Source organism: Lampris incognitus, chromosome 13, assembly GCF_029633865.1.
Source record: "Lampris incognitus isolate fLamInc1 chromosome 13, fLamInc1.hap2, whole genome shotgun sequence".
NCBI lineage: Eukaryota > Metazoa > Chordata > Actinopteri > Lampriformes > Lampridae > Lampris > Lampris incognitus.
In genome coordinates, this window is record NC_079223.1 from 32,343,474 (window position 1) to 32,370,148 (window position 26,675).

The 26,675-nt window shown below is 42.3% G+C and overlaps 1 protein-coding gene across 1 annotated transcript; it reads left to right on the plus strand.

The window, feature by feature from the left end:
- Nucleotides 1–2,626: 2,626 nt before the first annotated feature.
- cdc5l (CDC5 cell division cycle 5-like (S. pombe)) lies at nucleotides 2,627–26,626 on the plus strand. Its single transcript, XM_056291827.1, has 19 exons — nucleotides 2,627–2,794; nucleotides 3,440–3,543; nucleotides 4,325–4,486; nucleotides 4,697–4,824; nucleotides 5,280–5,379; nucleotides 5,882–6,008; nucleotides 7,096–7,187; nucleotides 9,811–9,955; nucleotides 12,108–12,299; nucleotides 12,904–13,052; nucleotides 13,388–13,562; nucleotides 14,017–14,181; nucleotides 15,127–15,207; nucleotides 17,665–17,916; nucleotides 18,169–18,276; nucleotides 20,180–20,269; nucleotides 20,836–20,967; nucleotides 22,023–22,103; nucleotides 24,696–26,626. Exons 1-19 carry the CDS (start codon nucleotides 2,750–2,752, stop codon nucleotides 24,807–24,809), a joined length of 2,442 nt encoding a protein of 813 aa, XP_056147802.1. The 5' UTR covers nucleotides 2,627–2,749; the 3' UTR covers nucleotides 24,810–26,626.
- The last annotated feature ends 49 nt before the right edge of the window (nucleotides 26,627–26,675 follow it).

Sequence of the window (26,675 nt, forward strand, 5' to 3'; positions counted from 1 at the left end):
CGACCCAATCACTGCAGAGACGGACCATAAGTCTCTGATCTCTATTTTCAGCAAGCCACTTCTCAATGCGCCCAAGAGACTCCAGAGCATGCTCATGACTCTGCAGAACTACGACCTGAGGGTAATCTACAAACCAGGCCCAGAGATGTTCATAAGCGACACGCTCAGCAGAGCTACGGCTGGATGCTCCGGCAGAGGGACTGCATATCAGTGACACGCTATCTGCTCTCTGCAACAAGAGCAGGAAGACATACAGCACGTGAACCAGGCAGAGTACCTGAATGTGACTAACCAGCGGCTGGAACAGATCAGACGACACACCGACAGAGATGAATGCTTACAGGCACTGAAGAACACTGTTCTCGTGGGCTGGCCAGATGTAAAGGAGGAAGCGCCCCTCATCGCTAGGGAGTACTGGCCCTTCAGGGATGAAATCAGTGTGCAGAACGGAGTTCTGTTCCGGGGGCAAAAAGTCATCATCCCAAAGTCACTCCGCCCAGAAATGTTGACGCGCATACATTCAAGTCACATAGGGGGTGATGCATGCTACCGACACGCTCAAGAGACATTGTACTGGCCCAACATGCAGTCAGAGATAAAGGACTTTGTAAGCAGCTGCTCGACCTGCAATGTGTACGCCCACAATCAGCAAAAGGAGACCATGCTCTCTCACGAAGTACCAACCAGGCCATGGCAGGTCTTGAGCATGGACCTATTCAGCTTCAGACAGAAAGACTATCTCCTAATAGTCGACCACTATTCCGATTTTTGGGAGATTGAGCTTCTACCCGACATGTCTGCAGAGACAGTCATCAAGCGATGTAAGGCACAGTTCACCCGACATGGTCAGCCAGAGAAGGTTATTACAGACAACGGCCCTCAGTTCACAGCTCAGTTCACACGGTTCGCTTCTGAGTGGGAATTTGAGCACGTGACCTCCTCTCCCAGACACCCGAAAGCGAATGGCAAGGCCGAGTCGGCCGTGAAGATTGTAAAAAATCTTCTAGGTAAGGCCGCGCATGATGGTGAAGACCCCTGGAAAGCCGTGCTTCACTGGAGGAATACACCTACGGAAAACATGGGCAGCAGCCCAGCACAACGCCTCATGTCCCGCCGGTTGAAGACGTCCATCCCGGCGGCAAGCAAGCTCCTGGAACCAGCTGTTGTCGTGGGCGTCACTGAAAAGCTGCGCCACAGGAAGCAACTCGCCAAATTCTTCTATGACAGATCTGCCCGTGAATTGCCGGTACTTGAAATTGGGGAAGTCGTACGGATGAAGCCCCTGCCAGGTGATAACACTGGCCGCTGGAGAGTCGGAACTTGTCTCCGCAGGGTTGCGCCGAGGTCTTATCTTGTGGACATTGATGGCTCCCTGTACCGTCGTAACAGGATCGATCTCAGAGTGGCTGAGCCAGCTGCACGAGCCGCGCACGATCCTGTTGAACCCGCTGCGGCACACACACCGGACGGGGATCCAGCTACAGAAACTGTCATTGAGACCCCTCAGGCTGTGTTCGAGCCGAGCCCCATCAGGTCCATGCCCAAGGCGCCATCTACTCCTGTTGGCGCTCCGCGTTCGGATGGACACACTTACACAAGGGTTGGACGGCTGTCTAAACTTCCACTGAAACTCACTATGTAATCTGAATAATGTTGATGGTTGCTATGTGGGAGAGAGGGGGAAAAGAGGAGAAATGTTATCATACGCTACAGTGGTTATTACACTGGTATGGGATATGAAGAGATTTACTGCTGTTGCACTGTTATTGGTTGTTCGTATATGAAAGTAATTTTATTTTGCACTAACTTCATGTGTATGTGTTTATACTTGGAAAAGGAGGATGTTACGGGTCTAGATAGATCGATGCCATCGGCTATCCACTAGTTTACCTTAGATACACATGACCCGCGCTCAGGAACATGTTACATCACTTTGAATATACTTGGCTGCACTGAGCAACTCGTGTGTGTGTCATTCTTTATAAGATAGCCTACTGAAACACCGGCTGGCGGGTCTGACCCTTTAGTCGAGCGGTTAGCGATGCCTCCTGCGGTGCGGGCGATACGGGTTCGCTTCCCGGCCGCGGCAGTTCCTGTGGTTGCGTTGGCCCCCGAATTCGTTACAATACAAACAAATAAAGTACAGAACAAAAGGCCTTGCTTGTTATCATCAAACAACAAAGACAGATATACAGGGTCATTACACAGGAATTTCAGCAATGTTGCCTAACGAGAAAGAAGAGAGAAAATAATCCTAATCAATACTTTTATAAAATATGTTTGTACTTTTTGTGTGTGTGTGTGTGGGGGGGATTTTATTGTTTTATTGTGTTAAGTACTTTGTGTTACATTTGTTTGTATGAAAAGTGCTATACAAATAAAGTCTGATTGATTGTATTTTATTTAATTTTATTATTATATCATTCATTCATTGTACATTGAACATTTGCACTTTATACGCTGCGGATGTTTTTTTAAATTTCTTTGTATTGTATTGTACAAAAAAGGTATTTCAAGGTCATTGGATCGGTTCGAGCAGAAGCGTCTAGGTTTACGTCACTTCCGGAAGTAAAGCTTCCTGTTTGCGACACGTTCGTCACTTGCCAACAGCGGTTATTCAGTTTTGGTGTTTTTTTTTTAAGTATACAATTGTTTATTTGATTGTAAACATTTCGCGTTGGTTATCTTTTTTGATTAACTGAAGGGGATATAATTTCTCTGAAGCTAAGGAGAACAACAAACCGCCAAGATGCCACGAATTATGATTAAAGGAGGCGTTTGGCGCAACACCGAGGTACATTTTTATGTGGCTAGCTAGGTTAGCAGGAAGCTAACCATTAACGTTGAACTAAAGGAGTTTAATTAGCACGAAGCTAAGTCACTCGCTAAATTAGTGAAATTTAGCTCACCACCCTTGCTGCATTCATTGCTGCTGCTGCGGGCTGGTTACCTTGCAAGGCAGATCAAGCAAATGTGCTATCACATGTAACAAAATTATGTGTAACAAACCATCTGGTGCGCCAGGTTAGCGTGCTGGTATATGGTGTCCCTTGTTTCCTGCGCGTCTGCAGAAAAATAACCTGCATTGTGATCCAGCGTAGCTAAACATGCCAATAAAATTGGAAATATACTGAGCCAAATCGACACTAGTTTGCACAGTTTTGAATAATTATGTCAGCTTGTGAGCTAAGAAGGAATCACGAGACTTTACTATTTTATATGATGATTAGGGCAGGTGTCTATTAAAGATTGTGCTTGCTTTTGTTGCAGTGAGCTTTTTTTTTGCTGCCATAGGTTACCAGCTGTTATCCTGATCCTGATGTTGTTTGAGACCTGTTCTCTGCTTGTCTTTCTAGTTGCTTGATTACATATCTTATCTCCCTGGCTGCCTGTCTTTATCCCTACAAATATATCAACATTTAAATATCTATCTGTCCAGGATGAGATCCTGAAAGCAGCGGTGATGAAATATGGGAAAAACCAGTGGTCTCGTATTGCCTCCTTGCTGCACCGCAAATCTGCCAAACAGTGTAAAGCACGATGGTAAGTCTTAACACGGAGAGCGAGATGTAAGCGTTCCAGTTTTGACACCAGAGAAGAGACGATGGCCCAATAGGCCACTTTGACTATATAGCCTCATTTAAAAAGAAAGAGAATAAAGTATGACATCCATCCATTCATAGGTTATGCTAGATATTCTTGTGTTTCCTACTTTAAAATAAATTGTTGTCTTCATGTTGTGCGTATCAGCAAGATATATTTCTTGTCTTCCAACATGGCTATTAGTAAACTTGAACTTAAACTTCAGATGACAGTCACAATGTATACTGTTCAATGTACAAAACATTTCAAATGTGAAGATTCAGATAGGTGCTATATGTTCAGTTTATGTATATTTGTATCAATATTTAATTTTGAAATTGTACTTTTTGCACATGAACGTGTCCATATTGTCCATTTTGAACTGGTGTTGATTGCACCTTTTATTTTTAGTTTGTGTGTATATATATTTGATTTATTATTATTTTTTTAGCTTTTATCTTTGCTATTTACTGTTAATTTTGCCCTCTTGCACCAACATACCAAGACAAATTCCTTGTATGTTCTTGTACTTGGCAATATATATGATTCTGATTCTTAGGGTAGTATTGGTAAAAGGGGTTATGCTAGATGCAGTATGTGCTAAATGGCAGCAGTACATTTTGCAGTCATGAAAAATACTTAAGGATGTCATAATGTATTTGCTCATCTTTTTAAATGTTTTTACAAGTTGAATGGAGGGGGGTGCTTCATATTTGAAAATTCAGCACTGTGTCTATCTTAGGTACGAGTGGCTTGACCCCAGTATTAAGAAAACAGAGTGGTCCAGAGAAGAGGAGGAGAAGCTGCTTCATTTGGCCAAGCTAATGCCAACACAATGGAGAACCATTGCTCCCATCATAGGACGCACTGCTGCACAGTGTTTGGAGCACTACGAATTCCTGCTGTATGAGTTTATCGCATGATTACATGTTCTTCTGTACTTGACACTTTTGACACAGACACACAACACACACACACACACACACACACACACACACACACAGTCCCTGTCATGGTGAACACTGGCTAAGTACTATCATGCTCAAACAACTGTTATTGGTAAAGTTTTATAATCAAAATATGCAATTACATTAGTTTATTTTTTGGTGTCCAGGGACAAGGCTGCTCAGAGAGACAATGAGGAGGAACAGGGAGATGACCCAAGGAAATTAAAACCAGGAGAGATTGACCCCAACCCTGAAACTAAACCTGCTAGGCCTGACCCTGTGGACATGGACGAAGGTACATTCATGTACTAAAAATACCAAACTAAGCTGTTGTCTGTGAAATAAGAGATTAACTTTGTAAACAAGGTTCATATTAACTTTTATTACTAAATGGGCTTCATATTATTGCAGTTTTATCAGTTTTATTCAAATCAGTAATTGTACCCTGATCCTTAAAAATCTCCTTGGTTTAACTGTATTTTTCCAACAACTGCAATTGTCATACGTTTTCATTGACCCATACATAAATATTTGTTTGCAGTGACTTCAGCAACAAAACAAATCGTTGAATTTTACTTTTTTGCAGCTTCTGTCAATATCAAATCGCAGGGCACTTCTGTTCTCTGTTTGGCAGGACAACAGTTTCATCTTAATAGACCTCACTTGTTGTCTGTCAAACGATTGAAACAATTATTTTTGTCTCTGTGTCTTGTCTGTCTACGAATTGAAATTGTTTTTTTATTACCAAAGATGAGTTGGAGATGCTATCAGAGGCCAGAGCTAGACTGGCCAACACCCAGGGCAAGAAGGCTAAAAGGAAGGCTAGAGAGAAGCAGCTGGAGGAGGCTAGGTAACATAAACCTCATACACACAAAAACAAAAAAACACAGACACATACTACATGCACTGCACTCTATACATAGAATAGAAAAAGTTGGATTACAAATTATGTTTAATATTTTGTAATGTGCTAGCTTGTTTTGTTGTTTTTTTTTCACATTTTAGATTGTCCATTTCAGCTTTAATTTACAGGTGGTGTTTACAAGTTTTATTACATGTCTTATACTGCAGTAGCACATGTGCAATCTTAATTTAGTTAACCATTATTCTGACTATTTTTCCTTACACTTTCAGGCTAATGGTGCAAGTGATAACTAATTTCTATGCATCTTGTCCGAAGGTGAAAACACCTATTACTGACGCAACCAACTCTGTCTCTTTTTTTCTAATATAAATACACACACACACACACACACACACACACACACACACACACACACACACACACACACACACACACACACACACACACACACACACACACACACACACACACACACACACATCTTCAGGAGATTGGCAGCTCTCCAAAAGCGCAGGGAGTTGAGGGCAGCAGGAATAGATGTGCAGAAGAAGAGAAAGAAAAAGCGAGGAGTGGACTACAATGCTGAAATCCCATTTGAAAAGAAACCGGCTCAGGTACCTAACTGCACTTTCTGACTGATTAAAGGGATTAGTAGTAGTGAGTACAGCACAAGATCCTCATTGTAAAAAAAGAAAACACTTCCTTTGGTAAACATGAGGTGATTAGATTCAGAGTAGCTGATAATGGTCGATCTCCATGAAGTCCTTATGAGGTTTTCACTCTCACACCACAAATCTTTTTCTTCCACAGAGAAACACATTTTTTCTACATCAAAAATAAATAAATAAAAGTTTGAGTTCATATTAAGGCTAAGTAAGAGGCATTAGATGAGTCTGAGGTAATGTGTTTATGATCATAATAATGATTTGGTTTTACATAGCATAAGTGTGTGTAGTGCGGCATGTGGTGCAGCGGTTAGCGCAGTCGCCTCACAGCAAGAAGGTCCTGGGTTTGAGCCCCAAGGTAGTCCAACCTAAGGGGTCGTCTCGGGTGGTCCTCTGTGTGGAGTTTGCATGTTCTCCCCATGTCTGTGTGGGTTTCCTCCGGATGCTCCAGTTTTCTCCCACAGTCCAAAGACATGCAGGTCAGGTGAATTGGCCGTACTAAATTGTCCCTAGGTGTGTGTGTGTGTGTGTGTGTCCTGTGATGGCCTGGCGGCCTGTCCAGGGTGTCTCCCCGCCTGTCGCCCAATGACAGCTGGCATAGGCTCCAGCATCCCTGTGACCCTGAGAGCAGGATAAGCGGTTTGGATAATGGATGGATGCATGGTAAACATGAGTTTATTGCAACAGTCAGTAATATGAATAACTAACCATGGTGAATGAATTGTAATGTTTTTGTTTCCTTATTTTTGGTTAATTTTTTTCTGTCATTTTTTCTTTATCCTTATTCAGTATGGACCCTTACATGACAAAATTTTTTTTAGTCTTATATTTACAAATTTGATAATTACCTGTAGGATTGGTCAAATAAAACTGTCGGAAGGCCTAGGAGTAAAACCATTCAGGTTTATTCCTTTTTATTATGTTGTTTATTTTATTTTGTTTATCAAAAGGACTAAACACAAGAAAGGAGCTTTAGAGCTAAAGTTTTTTTAGTTTATTTTTTCATGTCCATTTCTGGTTTTGTGTTTATTTGTAGGGTTTCTATGATACCAGTATGGAGCAGTACAACCCACTGGACCCAAACTTCAAACGCCTCAGACAGCAGCACTTGGATGGAGAACTACGCAAGTGTGTGAATTAGACTTCAGACGACCTCATTAATACACACTTAGAGCAGACACAAACAAATGCATCTTACACACACACACACACACACACACAAAGGGGTATTTAATACATTGACACATTATATACATACACAATTAAAACAATAAAAAGACACTTTGTTTATCCAACAAATTTATCTTTTTCCCGCTTCCGGTGTGGGGAGGTGGCTGCACAAATTCATGTTTGCAGCAGCCTCACCCAGTACCGGTGTGGGAAGATGGTGGTGCAAACTTATATTTGTGGCGGCCTCACCCAGTACTGTCCATGCAGTGTCCTTGTCCACGGCTGCATCTAAGTTTGTGTCTTCATTTGATGGCTGGGAGAGCTGGCACTGGATCGGCAGGGAGAGCTTGGTCTGCTGCATCCTGTGGGCCCAGGGACCATGGACCTGCCTGGAGCTGCACCCGAAGAGGAAACACCGAGGGCAGTCTGACAGGATGCAAAAGTGGGGCAGGCTAAGCTAACTGCTAACCCATGCAGACCGGCTGTTCCGATAACACCGAGGGCGGTCTGGTGGCGGCCTCACCTAGCGTTGACTGTGTTTTTGGTGTCATCATGTGGAATGCGGGAAAATGTGTTCAAGGTGTTTGGCTGGGAGAGCTGGCGTTGGATCGACTGGGGGAGCCTGGTCTGTTGCGTCCAGTTGGCCTGGGGACCACGACCCTGCCTGGAGCTGTGCCTGAGGAGGAAACACCGAGGGCAATCTGATGGGAGGTGGAGGCAGGGCGGGCTAAGCTAACTGCTCGCCCATGCAGACCGGCAGTTTTGACAATCATCCTGGCGTTCGCTCTCTTGCGACAGTGAATTTTTTCTTTTTTGGGGGGGGGATATGTTTTTGTGGGGGTTTTTTTTGGAGTTTGGATTTACGTGTTCTTGTTGTTGGGGTATGTGCTTTTGTCTTTGTGTTGCACTGCTGTGGGCTGGGGGAAACCATTTCATTTCATGTGCGCAGGTGCATGGAATGAAATGACAAATAAATGTTCCTGATTCCTGAAATAATAGCATCCTAAGAGGTGGCCAGTTAGTATCATCATTAGCTGTCACTTGGGGTCAAGTATGATTTTCTGCAAGGCAGCTCCATTCTATGGGTCTTGGTGTTTGAAGAAGACCATTTTTGTTGGATTTATTACAGTGAGTGCCATGTCTTTGAGATTTCAGGGTTGGTAGATGGTTGGGCATTCTTATTGGATAGCCTTTCTTCATGCTTTTGCTTTGTTTTGCTGCCTTTTGTTCTTTTGAGCCTGTCGAAGGCCTTAGTCATGGAGTGTGCCTTCCCGGTTGATATGGCTGATGTGTCATGGCGTCTTGATGTTGACTCTGGTGTTGTCCTTAAAAAAGTGCTTCTTCTGGCTTCCAGGTCTCTCTGTCCTGCAAGCATTTGGGAGTAGAGAATTTGGTGTTCTGACAAAATAGCAGGTCCAATTGAGTTTTTTTTATGATGGTAGTAGCAGTGGAGGTGATGTCAGCTTCCTCCAAGATGCTGAAATTAGTCTGTTGGTCTTTGTTAATGTGCAGAATCCCAAAGAAGCATCCCTAGTGGTAAAATTCCAGGGGTCTGAGGTGCCTACTGTAAACTGTCCTTGTTTCAGCTCCATCAAACAGAGTGGGAAGAAGGACAGCTTTGTGGACCAGTAGCTTGGTCTGAGCTTGGAGGTCACAGTCCTCAAGGGCTCTACTACTACACTTGGAAAAAAGCCTCACTTGCACTGAAAATGTTTTTGTCAATATCAGCTTTGAGAAGCGATAACTGCCAAGACAGAAAAAGTAGTCATTTCCATATGGCTATTGTCAGTGTTTATTGTTGGTGGCGAAGAAGAGCTGTCAGTTGGTGGTTGGTACAGGATTTAAGTCTTTTTGATATTTGGAGACAATCCAAGGAATTTGTAAGCTTATAAGTGTTTTAAGATGCATATCACACAGAAATAGATAAGCATTGCATATCTGTTTCTGTGTGATCACAGATTTTGATATCAGCATATTGAAGCTCCATGATGGTGTTGATTCTTGGATTTGAATTTGTTTAGACTTGTTTGTGTCTGTCCTTCAGGCAATCTGAATGTTAGGCAAGAGAGTTTGGCCTGTGAGATGGAGGATGGATGCTATCAAGTTTGCAATCAGCATGGGAGCAATGATACATCCTTGTGTGACACCTCTGTTTACCTTGAATTACTATTTTTCCCTGCCACTGCTTGAGACAACATTTGCCGACCTGTTATCATGGAGCATCCTCCACATTTTGATGTATTTGTGTGGGGATCCAATTTGAGTTAGCCACATGACTTGCCAGAAGACAGAATCAAAAGCCCTTTCAAGGTCTATGAAAACTATGTGCAGCGGTTCGGCCGTATGCACTCCTGTAACTGTTTGGCTGCAAAAATGAAATGAGTTGTGCTTCTGCACAAAAAATTTAAATACACACACAGCCTGTCTTTCTTTCATGCTCCAAAGTCATGTTCATCACTCTAGTGTGCATGCATGTGTGTGTCTTCAGCCAGATACTTCCATTTTATTATTATTATTATTTTGTTTTTCATTTTTCCTGATGTTTGTGTTTCCTGATTATGTATTTGTTTTGTGTGTCTAGTGAACGTGAGGAGAGGGACAGGAAGAAAGACAAGCAGAAGATAAAGAGGAAGAAAGAGAGTGACCTGCCCTCTGCCATCCTCCAGACCAGTGGAGTTGCTGAGTTCACCAAGAAGCGCTCCAAATTGGTTTTGCCTGCTCCACAGGTAATTAGTATATGCTACCTAGTGCAAATATATGTCCTTGGGTTCCTTGAAAGGCGCTATACAAAACTAAGTTGTTGTTGTTGTTGCCTTACCATATCCCCTATGCCTTGAAGTCAAACCAAAGTTGTCCTGCTGCTATTCCACACTATTTCAGGTATATGGATAGAAATTATACGTTGTACTTAGTCAGTCATACTGCTAAAGCATAGGTCATGTTCTTAAAGCTTAGCTCATATGTCTCCAACCATTCATTTTATCGAAATGTGTGCACATGTAGTGACCTGCAGCTGATGAACTTAGATAAGATACACAGAAAATCATACAGGTTTACAGGATACAGTTAAGTAGCAGTGTTATAAAAAACAGCCTGTGATTCATAACAATTATTTGTTAGTTTTTTAGTGTCCTTCCCTTTCTTGTGAACAGGTGCTTTTTTCTTAAGGTGGTGACGTGCTTTTGTAAACAATAATCCTTTTTTTCATCTAATAACTTAAACTCTACAAGTTTTTGCAGTGCTGAGACAGTTTTGAGAATTGTAGTTGTGTCTGGAAAATAATTACTTTGACAGACTTGCCAAAAGTTCCACCTGAAAAAACATTGATTTCTTCTAAAGTGTGCAGTTCACTGGTTGGTTGTTGGGAATCTGTTACCGTGTCATCTGAGTCAGAATCGTACTCCATTTCATCGTCATCCTCCTCCTGGCTATCGGTGACGGGCGGGTCCGTTGCCATCGCCTCCCCATCACTCTGCGCCTCCTACCCGGGCTGCAGCAGCTGCTGGAGAGGTTACGAATGCAGCAGCGCCATTAACTCCACGCACACTGGGTCCCTCTGACACAGTTACTACGTCATCTACGGCCATTTTATCTTTCTACAAATTACTGTGGAGTTTAAGAGACTCCAGGCTTAGATTTTGTGGGTTTTCACTTGTTATTCCGTGCCCATCAGCCTTGTTACACCCCCCCCAACCCTCGCTACTTCCTTCCGCTTCAGCCGCCTGGTCGGGGGCTTCCACATCCTCTGCTTCCCGCTCTCTATGCGGGCAAGTGAAGCACTTATGTTCCACGTTCCACACTCAAAATACTTCATACTACTTGAATTTAAATATATGCCATCTTGGCTATGTCTTGATGCATGTTCAATAATCCAGGTAAGGAAGTACCAGAAAGTTAAATCAGCTCTCCCAATAAACGTTGTGTCCAGATGAACTGATTCAACTTTCTAGCATTTTGGCTATGGGCTTAAAATTGCATTGTTACATATTTATAATTCATAAAAACATCAGACTATGGAATTTGGATCGTTCGTGGATCGGTAACATCAGTCTGATATCCGATGAGTGAATTACGTCAGTGTCGACACCCGATACCGATATTGAACCGGATCGGTCCCAACTCTAGTTATGTTTTCAACTTATTTGTAGCCACAACAAAACTAGTTTCTACCTCTCTTTTCTCTCTGAATGTCACCCCTTTGTCTATATCTTTCTGTCCATCTCTCTTTTTGCCTGCTAAAGCATAGGTTATGTTCTTAAAGCTTAGCTCGTAAGTCTCCAACCATTCATTTTATTGAAATGTGTACACACCTGAAGCTGATTAACTTAGATTCGATATCTGCCAGTGATAATAATTTTAAACAATGCTGTGGCACAATTAATAGGGAGATCACAATTAAAATGAAAGGTTCAAGTTTAAGCCACCTTGTCTAAAAACTATCCACAATATCAAGAGTATCTTTAAGGAAGACACTGAAACCCTATTAGCCTTAGGGAAGCTGGTGCAGCAGAACCCCAACATAGAAGAGACAAGCAAAAGATTTTCTCATGGGAATTAATGAAGTATTCTTGGAAAAAAAAAAGAGTAAACGACTTCGTGCATGGTTAAATCCCCTAAATCTGTCACACATGTAGTTAATTTAGTTTGGTGATTGTTCAATAGCTAAATATATACTCAAGTATATAAGTACACTTACACACATTGCTGTGTAAATGCACAACAATGACACCAATTCAACCAAGAGAAGAATGGCACAAAAATGAGGCATAAATAAGAAGTGAAGGAAAGTAAAAATTAATTAAATCACCTTGATGCCAGTAATGTGTGTTTTCTTATTATTTTCAATGCCAGATATTTTGTTTACCATTCTATTCATAGATCAGTGATGCTGAGCTAGAGGAAGTGGTAAAACTGGGTGTTGCCAGTGAGGTTGCCCGTCAGGCAGCTGAGGAGAGTGAGGGAACTAACTCTGCCTCCTCCACCCTCCTGTCCGAGTACAGCGTCACTAATACCATGGCTACGGGGCTCCGCACACCCCGCACTCCTGCTGCTCAAGATAAGATAATGCAGGTAACATGCATACTCAAACACATATATATGCATTCGTACAAAGACAATGAACACAAGCAGACATTTACATAGTCCTAGCACACACACACACACACACACACATTCAAAGAATACACGCTAATCTTGAAATTTCTAAGCGTAAAGCATTTCTATCCAACTGCTAGTCAGTGTTGGTAGATTTAAGTCTAACTATATACTTACTCTTTTTTGTTTTCAGTGTACTCTGACAGTGTATAGTGGCACAATTAAAGGAAATGCTATCTTGGCTTGGGTTAATAAACATGGAAAATCCTACAGGTTTGCAGGATACAGTTAAACAGCATTGTTGTTTCCAACTTGTTTGTAGCCACAAAAAAAATAGTTTCTAATGCTCTCTCTCTCTCTCTCTCTCTCTCTCTCTCTCTCTCTCTCTCTCTCTCTCTCTCTCTCTCTCTCTCTCTCTCTCTCTCTCTCTCTCTCTCTCTCTCTCTCTCTCTCTCTCTCTCTCTCTCTCTCTCTCTCTCTCTCTCTCTCTCTCTCTCTCTCTCTCTCTCTCTCTCTCTCTCTCCCCTCTCTCTCCCCCTCTCTCTCCCCCTCTCCCTCCCCTGCCCTTCGGTATTTCCAGGAAGCCCAGAACCTGATGGCTCTGACCAACATCGATACCCCCCTAAAGGGGGGCCTCAATACTCCACTGCACCAAAGTGACTTTAGTGGAGTCACACCTCAGCGCCAACAGATTCAGACACCTAACACTGTACTCCGTACGCCCTCCAGGTAATCACAGTTACAAGGGCTGCGAATTCACAAGGACCTCGAGATGCAAAAGGGTTTTGATTTGGTTTTTCATGCTTTTGATGTATTGCCCTTCATTGTAATTGACAACAACTGATGTGTCCCATTGAACATGCAGTTAAATGCAAAATATGGCATCAGCTATGACAGCAGCACAACGCATGCTGCAATGATCTCAAACTTTGTATTGGTTTGAAGACTACCTGAAATATTAAGTTTATAATTGTAGAATACTTATGGATATCTTCCTTATTCAGGCTCACACAAATCAGTGTCCTCTGTAAATGTGATTATATTGTCTGTCTTCTTACCTGTAGAACCCCAGTGCTAGGTCAGGGTTCAGAGGGCTTGACCCCTCAAGCTGGAGGAGGTGGAATGACCCCACGGGGGTCTCTGACGCCAGGGTCGACCCCTGCCCGCACACCACTGAGAGACAAACTGAATATTAACAGTGAGGAGCAACTGGCTGACCCTGCATATGCCAAACACTTGGTAAATAAACACATTTACTTTTAAAGCACAGTCTCATCACATAACTGGCTGAGGCTGGCTTCATCATATCACTATTACAATTGGTCTGTTAGGTGTTGATGAAATGTGCTATCAGGGGGCTTAAGTCGTTAAAGACTTGAAAAATTTAAGGCACTTGGAAATTGGGCTCTTTGGGCCTAAAATGCATTTGGAAAGACACATATACATTTACTACTTCAAACTTTTCAAAATCATTTAACACAAACAACAATTTTGCTGATAACTTTTTGCATGGATATATAGTTATTACTAGCTGAAGTAGTTCCCTTTATTCCACACAACTATTTCCTGACACTGCCACATTTCAGTTATAAAAATTGTTCTCGATAAAATGGTCCTAAACAGTCATGACATTTGATTGGTGAAAATGTGTTCAAACACAGTTATATCAAGTATGTCTCTCTCCTTACCACAGCAGAGGGAAAGCTTGCAGCAGCTGAAGCAGGGTCTGATGTCACTGCCTGTTCCCAAGAATGACTTCGAGATCGTCCTGCCTGAAAATGCAGAGAGAGAGTTGGAGGAGACAGACACAGAGACGGGGTTTGTAGAGGACGCTGCTGATATCCACGCGCGCAAGCAGGTAGATCAGAAGAACTCACGAAGAGACACACTGAAGATTAGCAATATTACTACTACTACTACTACTTTCAGCTGCTCCTGTTAGGGGTTGCCACAGCAGATCATCCGCTTCCATCTCTTCCTGTCCTCTGCATCTTCCTCTGTCACACCAGCCACCTCCCTCACCACATCCATAAACCTCCTCTTTGACCTTCTTCTTTTCCTCTTCCCTGGCAGCTCCATATTCAGCATCCCTCTCCCAATATACCCAGCATCTCTCCTCCATACATGTCCAAACCATCTCAATTTTGCCTCTCTTGCTTTGTCTCCAAAGCATCCAATGTGAGCTCAAGATTACTCAAGATTGGTAATGCACTGAATATAAATCAAACACACTTATTAATTTCATCAGCTGCAACAGTGTTAATCCTGATGACATGCTAACATCACAGGGCACCAAGACCAGCCTGGCATGTTATGGTTTTTGACCTGTAGATGTCAGCAAACTCACTACTCTAAACCCTAAAAAGAAATTGCATAACTGTAACAATTTCATTTAGAGATTTTCTTAAGAAAGTCTTTTTTCACTTAGTTTTGATAAATAGGAGAACAATTTGGACTGATTTTAACTGTATAAAGCAGAATTTAGACACATTTTAAAGTTTTACACTTTACACAGCCATACCTCAGCATTTGTCCAGACTGCATCATACTTAACATCAGTTCATATTGTTATTTGCATAACTTTGCAACTTTATCAACTGTTTCTGTTCATGTTAGAGCTGAAAATAATTCAAGCCCTTAAATCCAGTCTAACAAGCCTTGCTCAACATTCAGTGAAATTATGATATTTTTATTTGACATCTGTGTGGCATTACTGCAGCAGAAAAACAAAAGGCTAAGCCTTTGCTCTTTCTGGTCTATAAGTGAGCTACACTGTATGTGTGTTTGTTTTTGTGTATGTTAGGCTTTGCGGGAGGCTGAAAGAGAGAAGGAGCTGAAGCTTAGGCACACCCCTGTTCAGAGAGCTCTGCCAAGGCCAACTGAGGTAAGCAATTAAAAAAAAGTCACTGCAACCTCACAGCCTTGCTACAAGCTGAATTAAAAATATGAATTCAACTTATTTTGGGAGCCAGACAGGAATGTCAAAAGCCAGAGACTTAAAAAGTCCCTAAAAGAAGCCCAGATTTATACCTATGTGTGGCTATACATTAAAGTATCCATGAGCAAACCAGCAAATGAAGAGGGAACTTACCCTTTGAGTGAAAGGACAATGAGGTGCATCAAAGTCCAGCTGAAGTCGAATCTTTTAACATTTTAGCCTCAAGATAGTTTGATCAGTGCTAGCCCAGAAAATTCTAAATATATATACCAAACATTTTCCACTATAATTTATGCATTCACGCTGTACATTTTAGCCCAGCTGCTGACAGCACAAGGCTTCAGAGGTGAGAAATTTCATTTTGTTTGTCAGTTGGTGTCATGGCAATTATTTAATTCCACTCTGACAATAAACGAGGGAGACAAAAATCTCTTACAGTATTGTCACACTTTAATATGTTCATGAACAGACGCACAAAGCATAGATACTTAAGTGCGTGCGTTGATCACAGAGCGCACTCCCTTTATACCTTGCAGGACAAACTGCTTAGTATGCTTATTGTAAACAAGTCTGAGTCATGATCACAATGGTATGGCTTATATTTGTTAATGGTATATCATCCCAATGGATAACAGAACTTGCATATTGTTCAAAGAGTTCATAGGTCAAGTCTCCTCTCATCTTCCAGCTCATGATTTTCCAGCACCGTTCCTTCAGACCTTACTGCACTCAAATGAGCCTCCCATACATTCCTCTACTATCAGCTAAGTTAACAGAGAGGCCTTTATTAGTTCATATGGAGAATACACTTTATAACACTACCTTTGTTCTGCTGCACATGAGCTTTAAGCATCTATCTAAGCAATATAGACTGAATTTAAACATAGCATAGGTCATACATCGTCAAAGATTCAAAGTAAGCAAGCATCGTATATGATTATATGGCAGAAAAAGTGCCTTCACAGTTCGTCTGTCTGTTCACCATTTTGGATCAAAGATTCGGAAGGATTATTCGTCACATGCACAATGTACAATATGCAGTGAAATTATTTTTTGGTAAACCCCGAAAACTGTGCAACAAAAGAAGTGGAACATCAATAAAATAAGAATAAAATGTAATACTATAAAATTTGAGAAAGTTAAAAATCCGGGGAGTATACACAGGTATATCCCAATAAATATCTATGTGCAGTTATATACAATTACAAGTATGCAGATAGTCTGTACGAGTTAAGTGTTAGAGGCAAAGTGGCAGTAGTGACAGGTTTCTTATTATGTGTACACAGTGCACACGGTGTGAGTTACAAATGCTATTATGTGGTGTTTAGTGTCCTTATGGCCTAGGGAAAGAAACTCTTTGTCTCTCTGTGTTGGCCCTGTGGCTGTGGAGGTGTCTGCCTGACCGCAGCAGCTGAAACAGTTGATAATTAGGATGATGGGGATCTATAATTATCCTTCCAGCTCTGGTCCTGCACTGCCTAGTGTATAAGTCCTGTAGGGGGGTGAGTGTCGTCCCGGTGGTATGCTCAGCCAACCGTACCACTTTCTGATGGTCTTTTTGGTCTAGACAGGTACAGCTTCCATACCAGGTGGTGATGCCCCCTGCCGGGATGCTCTCAATGGCACCAAAGTAAAAGGTTTTCTGGATCTGTAGGGAGACACTGAACTTCTTCAGTCACCTGAGTTTATAAAGATGCTGCCTCACCTTTTTCACCAAAGTGCCCATGTGAAGTGGCCATGTTAGGTCCTCACTGATGTGAACACCAATGATGGTCACATGGCCATTAAAACTCTAGTTAATGGTCACAGAAATTTGCAGATGAAACCGATCGTTGTTTTCGATCGTTATGCCACTGTATTGTTTGTAAGGCAGTCAGTTGAGGCTGAAGAAGTCACTTACATGAGTGATGAAACTTTTCTCTCTCAATAAACGCGTCCAGATGCACTGATTCAACGTTCTGTGATTTTCTTACCTGGATTATTGAGCATGCACAAATACATAACAAAGCAATATTTTGCCTTTGCAAGATCTTTATTTGGTTTTCTAATGGCTGCTGTTGGAAGTCACACTGATGCCTGTTTACGTAAGAAAGAAATGCAGCTGCCATGATCCAAACCAAACATGATATCTCCATGTTCCCAGATGGATGATTTTTCTTTTTTGCATCAGAGAGTGACTGAGAGGGATAGTAGGATGTTGAATAGTGTGTAGCTCGCAGGATAATAGATGATAATGATGAAGCCTTTGAGTTTTCCTATGTTTTCTGTATGTCTCCGAGTAGATGATGATGGTGAGTGTGTACGTATCTATATTTGTGTGAATGAGTGAGTATGATATTGGAAAGGCTGTGCTTCTCCTGGTAAATGATATGAGATAATGTGGATTGCCATCTTTGCCACCAGGTAAACGAATCTGTTCTTCGCCCTGCCTCCATGGAGCCTCTTTCTGATCTCCAAATGGCTGAAGAACTGATCAAACAGGAGATGATCACTATGTTGCACTATGATTGTCTGCACCATCCGTCCCTCAACCCAACCAGCCAGTCACAGCGCAGCAAGGCCAGAGGGCCTGCCTCTACGTCTAATAACGCTTTGCATATAGCCTACCTGGAGACACACCCCTACCAGCAAATCAGCACGGAGGAGATGGAAAAGGTAACATACCACCACTTTCAATACCATACACAAATCACAGGTAAAGATTGGAATACCCTTGGCTTTATTGCTCTATTAGTACTGCTCGCAGCAATTCAGAGTGTATGAAAACACGTCTGTGTGTGATGTGACGTGTAAGAGGGTGAGAGAGAGGAAGAATACAACTGTAGGACATGTGATGGCAGTGTAGACCCCTGTGCAAATATATGCTTTTGACTGTGTGTGTAACTTTGTGATGGGTGTGTCTACCAGGCTTCATCACTGCTATCAACAGAGATGGATGTGGTAAAGTCAGGAATGGGGCATGGAGAGCTCAGCATGGAAGCCTACACTCAGGTGTGGGAGGAATGCTATGGACAGGTAAGCTTGTTTTCCCTCTGGCTTTCAGTAGCCACAAAGATCTTGCCCACCTTGGGCTTTTCCATGTTTAGTTATCTTATAGCATGCTGTGTTATAGTGAATTTAATGACTGTTTTTACACTAATTTACAGAAATTAAAATCTGTAAGGCAAAAGATATGATTTTATCCTCAACAATTGTCAAAAACAATCAAAAATGGAAAATGTTTAAAGGTCTAGTCTAGTGAAAAGGCTTTTTTTTTCTACAGTTAGTACTGTTTAATGGCAATTTGGATTAAGAATAATACACTGGGGTCATGATTCTCACCCCATCAAAAACTGGGTCTTACAAGTATCTTGATTAAGAAAGGTCAGTTTGATTTCAATTGCTGAATTTTGGGGTGTAGTTATATAATTACTATGAGAGGAGGTTTATGGATGTGGTGAGGGAGGACATGCAGGTAGCTGGTGTGACAGAGGAAGATGCAGAGGACAGGAAGAAATGGAAACAGTTGATCCGCTCTGATGACCCCTAACAAGAGCAGCCGAAAATAGTAGTAGTAGTAGTATGGGTGTAGTTATATTATGGAGATGAATGGATAGAGATGCTATAACATCGCTTGCTGGATACAGCTAGAATCTTATTACAGTCCATCCTAACACGATGCGATACAAGCATTTTTTCCCCTTTTAGTGCTTTTAATTAATATGTTCTAAGCAGCTCCGTGCGACTGTCAACAAAAGTGAACAGCTAGGTTGAGAAATCGCTTGGTTTGACTATGTTTGATCAGAGTTTCACTAACTTGTTCCAATGGAAATGATAGGGGAAACAAAATTAATGCTTATAGGAGTCATCAGGACGCTGTACCACTGAGCTGACAATGTCCCCACCAACACAGCGGCCGGGGAAAGGGAGAAATCCCACATTAAACAGGCCCTGGTTAAAAATGCCATTCTAACGGACCTGATGATAGGATGCAGCATGCCTCTTTCGATCACAGAGAACCAGCACTTCTGACACTTCCATGCCATCAGTGTGTGTGTGTGTGTGTGAGAATTAATTAATTAATTGCAAAGCGCTTTGAGTGGCTGTTGCAGCTAGAAAAGCGCTATAAAAAATGCAACTTGATTGATTGATTGATTGAAGATGACTGGTTCCCATTTTTGTGAATCTGCAACACTGGGGATCCTGTCTGGACACTGATGAGCAAAATCACCAGGCATACTCGCATTATTTTAGGAACCTGTGTTAGCTGCAATAGCTCCAAACAGCATGACAACTTGTAGCACTATCTAGCCAGCTAATGGATACATAGACTATATCTGTGGTGAATTTGCCAGTTTACCATTTACTAATATCCTGCTTACAATCTTCGGTATGAGAGGCTGATCAGCTTCAGCTTCATATTCTGGGTCCAATTCAGGTTCATTTTGATATGGCTGAATAGCTGCTGTATTTTGAAAAATGCAAGCTAAGATGTGAAGACACCAGTTCGTGAACCCATGTGAATGTGTTTTCATTTTGCCTGTCAATCAAAATTTGAAAGGAAGGGTCCCTATCACTATCACTTTGGACGTGACCACTGCTCAAATGGTCCACTCCAATTCCTATTCTAAGTGAACCACATTACCTACTGGTAACATGTTTTTTCTAAATTTGACCTAATGCAGGTCAAATTAAGCTAAGATAAAAAAAATTAAGCTATCTAAGTTGTAGATGTGAAGCATCTACAGCTTCACAACACATAACGTGTAGTGCTTGTGTAACTGTCACATCTTGTCAGGTTTTATATCAATCAGTCAGAGAGTGGGGGAAAAAGATCTCTGGTGTAATACTTAATTGCATTTTACACATTTTTTCCTTCTGTCTTTTTGTCTTTCCCTCTTTGTCTACCTGTCTTTCTTTATCTTTCATCCATTTCAAGGTGTTGTATCTAGCAGGTCAGAGTAGATATACCAGAGCCAACCTCGCATCCAAGAAAGACCGAATTGAGAGTTTTGAGAAAAAATTAGAGGTGAGAATGCTCAGACTTGGACAGACACACACACACACACACACACACACACACACACACACACACACACACACACACTATGCATGTATGAGAGTACCTTTCACTGGTCTGTTTTGAACATTAATTACTGAGGGCTTAGGATAAAATAGCTTCTACATTTACTGGAATTTTCTATTTTTGCTTTCATAGGAGTGAAAAGAGATAGTTAACAGGAAAAAATAAGAGGTCAATATTACAATTTACACATTGCACAAGCGTTGCTGGGGAGAGGGACGTCTAGAATGCCCTACTTAGCTTGCTGCCACCGCAACCCTACCCCGGAGAAGCGGCTGAAGATGAATGAATGAACATTACACATTGGAAAATTCAGAATAAGAACTTGTCCTGTCCCTAAGACACATAAAATACAGTAATTGTAAGGTTTTTGTGACATCAAAATGAAATGGTCCGAAAGTAAACCTATGTCTCAGAACCAGTCTAACCCGTCCTCATTTATCCACACAAAATAAAATCATATCTATTAGAAACAGTTGTCTAAATGCTCTGCTCTGTTTGTCTGTTCATAGGTGAACCGTAATCATATGACAGCGGAGGCTCGCAGAGCAGCTAAACTGGAGAAGAAACTCAAAGTCCTGCTGGGTGGCTTTCAGTCCAGAGCACTGGGGCTGCTGAAACAGCACAGTGAACTGTGGGAACAGGTGCTGAGCATGCACACAAAACATACCCACTCTTCATATTCCTCTTCACAGAAATACATGCTACACCTCATTGTTGCATCTATAATAGCTAAGGTTTTCTCATTTTTGATATACCAGATTAACGGTTATTCACAATGCAATATCGTGTACGCATTTTGGCATCCCCTGTGACTCGATTTAGTTCAAAGTCATGAAGGAGTGTGTAACGCAGCATAGACCACATGCAGTGCTTACCACAAAGTAAAAAACACGCACTCCCTTTTTGAAAGGAGAGTTGGAATATAGAAACATGGTCTCTGATTTCAGAGCTATTTTCTGGCAGATCAATGTAGCTGTGTGTCCATAAAGCTCAAGGTCCTCCTTTTTTTGCCCTGCAAACTTTAAATTGCCCATATGAATGGGAGTGTAAATGGTTGTGGGGGCTCTGATGTACTGGCAGCCTTTCCAGGGTGTGTCCCTGAATTCTGCCTAAAGTAGTCTATAATACCCTTCTCCCACTGGCCAAAAAAAACCCCGCTAACATCCGCCTTTTGACATTGACCAAAGGTGGACATTAGCGGGTTTTTTAGCCAGTGGGAAAAAGGTTTAAGACAGGCTCGAGCTGCTGACCCTGAAGAGTTGGCAAGTTAAAACAGTGGATAAATGGGTGTATATTTTGCTGATGGTAGAGGGATCTTCGTTTGACATAAGATGGAAAATTGTACTATATAACATGCCTTCTGACTAAAAAAGTCTCTTGTAGTGCTGGGTGATATGGGAAATATATTACCATGGAGAATTTTACACGATGTCAGTATATATCACATCTGCTTACATATGCAAAAATACCATGTTTAAGAATCCAACTGAGATTCACCACTTCAAAATGTTTGGTAATATAAAGTATAATGTCAAATCAAAACTGGTTTTCAAATAATACTCCCAGATATTTCAGACCTCATTTTGTGAGAAAATTTAGATAATAGATACTCGTTTATCGTTACTGTAGACAACAGAATTGTGTATCATGATATGAAATTGGTGGTACTGATATTAATTTTCATTGTATTTGACAGGTGGAGCAGGCAGCTACTGAGCTCCAGACGTTCAATCAACTGAAAAAACAGGAAGACACAGCTATTCCAAGGAGACTTGAGGTAAACATGCACACACCTTAAACATTTCTAAAGCTTTGCCAACTTCTAAGTTACTGCAATTATTACAGCCATTTTTGGCTGGACCAGACCAGCAGGCCAGCCCTACAAACACAAATGTCGCTGACTGAGAGGTCATGTTTGACACAATTGGGCTACAGGATCAGGTGACCAACCAGTTACACAATTGGTCGGCTAAGCACCAAGAGGCATGAGGGAGAGAGCACACAGCTAAGGCACGCCAAATAGCAATCACTCTGAGAACTGGTCAATTCACAAAAGGATCATGCGGCCTAAAACCTGCACAACTATGACAAAAAGAAACTGTAACTCTCAAAGCACCCGCATAGGGTGAAATGCCCCCCTAACTGCGCTGCCAAGCAAATAGCATCTCAGTGCTCCTGTGCTATATGCATAATGCCAAGGAGGTGTGGTAGTGTATGAGGAAGTTGGGAATTGCAGAGAAGTATGTAGGAGTGGTGCTGGATGTGGATGAGGGAAGTGTGACAACGGTGAGGTGTGCGGTTGGAATGAAAGATGGATTCAAGGTGGAAGTGGGATTACATCAAGGATCGGCTCTGAGCCCTTTCTTGTTTGCAGTGGTGATGGACAGGTTGACGGACGAGATCAGGCAGGAGTCTCGGTGGACTATGATGTTTGCGGATGACATTGATCTGTAGCGAGAGTAGGGTGCAGGTTGAGGTGGAGGTATGCACTGGAGAGAAGAGGAATGAAAGTCAGTAGGAGCAAGACAGAATACATATGCGCAAATGAGAGGGAGGACAGTGGAATGGTGAGGGTGCAAGGAGTAGAGGTGACGAAGGCATATGAGTTTAAATATTTGGGGTCAACTGTCCAAAGTAACTAAGTGCAGAAGAGAGGTGAAGAAGAGAGTGCAGGCAGGGTGGAGTGAGTGGAGAAGAGTGTCAGGAGTTATTTGTGACAGAAGGGTACCAGCAAACGTTAATGGGAAGGTTTACAAGATGGTTGTGAGACCAGCTATGTTATATGGTTTGGAGACAGCGGCACTGACGAAAAGACAGGAGGCGGCAGAGATGAAGATGCTAAGATCTTCACTGGGAGTGACGAAGAAGGACAGGATTAGGAATGGTTATATTAGAAGGACAGCTCAGGTTGGACGGTTGAGACAAAGCAAGAGAGGCAAGATTGAGATGGCTTGGACATGTGTGGAGGAGAGATGCTGGATATATTGGGAGAAGGATGCTGAATATGGAGCTGCCAGGTAAGAGGAAAAGAGGAGGTTTATGGATGTGGTGAGGGAGGACATGCAGGTGGCTGATGTGACAGAGGAAGATGCAGAACACAGGCAGAAATGGAAACGGATAATCCGCTGTGGTGACCACTAACGGGAGCAGCCGAAAGTAGTAGGAGTAGCAGTAGTAGTAGAGAGAGAGAGAGTGTGTGTGTGTGTGTGTGTGTGTGTGTGTGTGTGTGTGTGTGTGTGTGTGTGTGTGTGTGTGTATATAAAACTTTTTTAAAAGAAACAACAGTAGGAAAAGTGCTCAAAAAATGAGCAAAATAATCCAGTGATTCAAGTAAATTCTTTATGAAACAGGCTTGTACTGTCTCATAAAGAATTTACTTGAATCATTGGATATTTTATATATTCATTCGTTCACTATCCTCGCCGCTTATCCCAGTTGGGGTCACGGAGATGCTAGAGCCTATCCCAGCTGTCATTGGGCAGCAGGTGGGGAGACACCCTGGACAGGCTGCCAGTCCATCACAGGGCCGACACATTCACACCAAGGGATAGTTTAGTATGGCCGATTCACCTGACCTACATGTCTTTGGACTTTTTTTGGTCTTTTTTTCCATTAAAAGGATGTTAAATGCAATTTGTTTGTTTCAAGACAAGAATATATTTTGTAAATTTCCTTTTTCAGACAACAGTATAGAACAGTGATCTTAGCTAAAGTTACCTAACGTTTAACATACAATTACCAGGCTAACACACCAGAGTTAACGTAAGCTAATGTTAGCCGACTCTTGTCTGTGACTGAACTCGGACCAGCGTGTCATGCCACGTAAATGTTAGCAAACGAATGTTAATGTCCAGTTCAACTGATACGGACATTTGCGTTCGCACATACAGCTCGTCCAGGTAATAAAAGTTCAGGTTAGCAGTGCATGTGTGAACACAGATAAAATGTATTACTTACTCAGTCTGTAGTTCATTACCATTAGATCATCATCACCATTAGATCCTGTCCTGAGCTTTTTACTCTGGGTATATGTTCTATCAACCATCACTTACAAAGCAAAGAGTTTAAATTCATAGACATGTGTATATTGAAATATTAAAAGCGCTCTCTCTCTCGCTCTCTCTCTCTCTTTCACTCTCGCCACATGAATGAGCTTTTTAACTTTTTTTTTTTTAAAAGTAAAAGAAAAACAATTTTTTGTGTTTACAACCGCTTTTTGTTAGAACTATTCATACCATGCCCAAAAGATGGAATATCAAGTACACAAGCTTGTACATATTCAAAATACCTGGCAGTGTTGAACATGCCAACTGGTAAAAAATTCTTGTCATCTTTTACTCATACCGGTGTGTCTTTCTTTCTGTCTCAGGGTCTGCGGGAGGATGTGGAGAGACAAATGGAGAGAGAGCGAGAACTACAACAGAGATTTGGAGAGTTACTTGTAGACAGGGAGACATTACTCAATAGTGTCCGGAAACACTGATGTACAAACACGCACACATACTGTAAATCATGTTTGCTAGATGCATCGACACATACACTGATTGTGGAGAGCTCCAGCTGGAGAGACTGCAAAATAACCCAGATGACAAATTTCATATACACATGCTAATCTTATAGACACCTACAGACCTTTTTTTTTTTTAAATTAATGTTATCAACACACAAGGGAGCCATGGATAGAATCTGTATTCACTGGCAACCACATTTGCACAACAAAACGGCTGCATGGCCATTGCAATGTAAGTGCTGATTCCATCTAGTATTCATTGAAGTTGGGTATAGTGCCAGTGTTGTGGTACCATAGTGCAATTCGGACAGTGTTTGGAAATGCTGACACACACAATTTCATGCTCTTTTACCCTCTTGAGTATTTGCTACCCTTTGAGCCTCTTTGAAGGGAGAGTCACCATTTTCAACATCATCTCTACATAGTATATTGTAGCGAATTCAGGGGGCAGCCCGGGAACCGCCGCATCCGGGACGCGAACCCGGATCTCCCACACCACGGGCAACAATGTTAACCAGTCGACTTAAGGGTCCGACCCGTTAGCCAAGGGCTAGCGTGTCGATTCGTCTGAGGTCGTTAACACTACCCCCCTCCTTCGGGAAGCGCGTCCCCGCGCTTCAGCATACCAGCTCCCTCACGCCTCTGGGTGCATGTGCTTCCATTGGCCTCACGGTCTCACCATCCCACTTCTGACACCAATGTAGCAAATTTGGGGGCCGCTGGGAACTGCCACACCCGGATCTCCCACACCACGGGCAACAACGTTAACCAGTCAACTAAAGGGTTTGACCCGTTAACAGGTCGGACCCTTTACCCGTTACCCATTAATGGATTGGACCCTTTAGTCAACTGGTTAACGTTGTCGCCCATGGTGCAGGAGATCTGGGTTCGTGTCCTGGCTGCGGCGGTTCCCGGGCTGCCCCCCCCCCCAATTCGCTACATTGGTGTCAGAAGTGGGATGGTGAGACCGCGAGGCCATCGGAAGCGCATGCGCCCAGAGGCATGAGGGAGCTGACACGCTTCCCGAAGGAGTGGGGTAGTGGAATGTGCACGGATAAATAGACTCGCTAGCCCTTGGCTAACTGGTCGGACCCTTTAGTCAACTGGTTAACATTGTCGCCCATGGTGCGGGAGACCCGGGTTCGCATCCCGGCTGTGGCGGTTCCCGGCTGCCCCCCGAATTCACTACAATATGTTGTAGGGATAACATTCCATCAACAGCCATAATCCTGAGCAATTTTCTGTGTATCTCTGAAATGCCACTGTAAAATTTGCTTAAGGGTCTATCTGCCAGTGAGGTGACTGGCGGACAGTCGACGATTCGCTGTCTTTAAATTTCATTGGGTAGCATTTCCTAAAACATATCCTCAACTGCATTTACACAATATGTAGCATTATTATTTTCTTAAACACTGTAGCCTATTTAGATGTACCCCACTGAAGGCTGCAACAAACTAGTAAGTGATGATTGTAGTTTTCACTTTCACAGGTTGTTTACCAGTGACGTCACTGACAGGCACTTTTTTGCACAGCTTTTTGGCATTTCAGAGATGCACCTAAGACCTGCTCAGTATTATGGGCACTAATGGAGTGTTATCCTTACTATATATTGAAAATTGTGATCGTTTCCCTTTCATAACCATTAGCCAATGCCATTGCAGCCTCAGTGATAAGCCCCACCTCTGTGCTCTGATGTTCAGTGAAGTCACAAGTTGAGTTGTGAGCATGTTGCGTAGTCTCATGATGTCTTTCAATATTTGTGACCAATAAAGCTTGTTTTGAACTGACAAACATCCAACAGGAAGAGTGTTCGTGTATTTCTAAGTTATGTGCAATGAT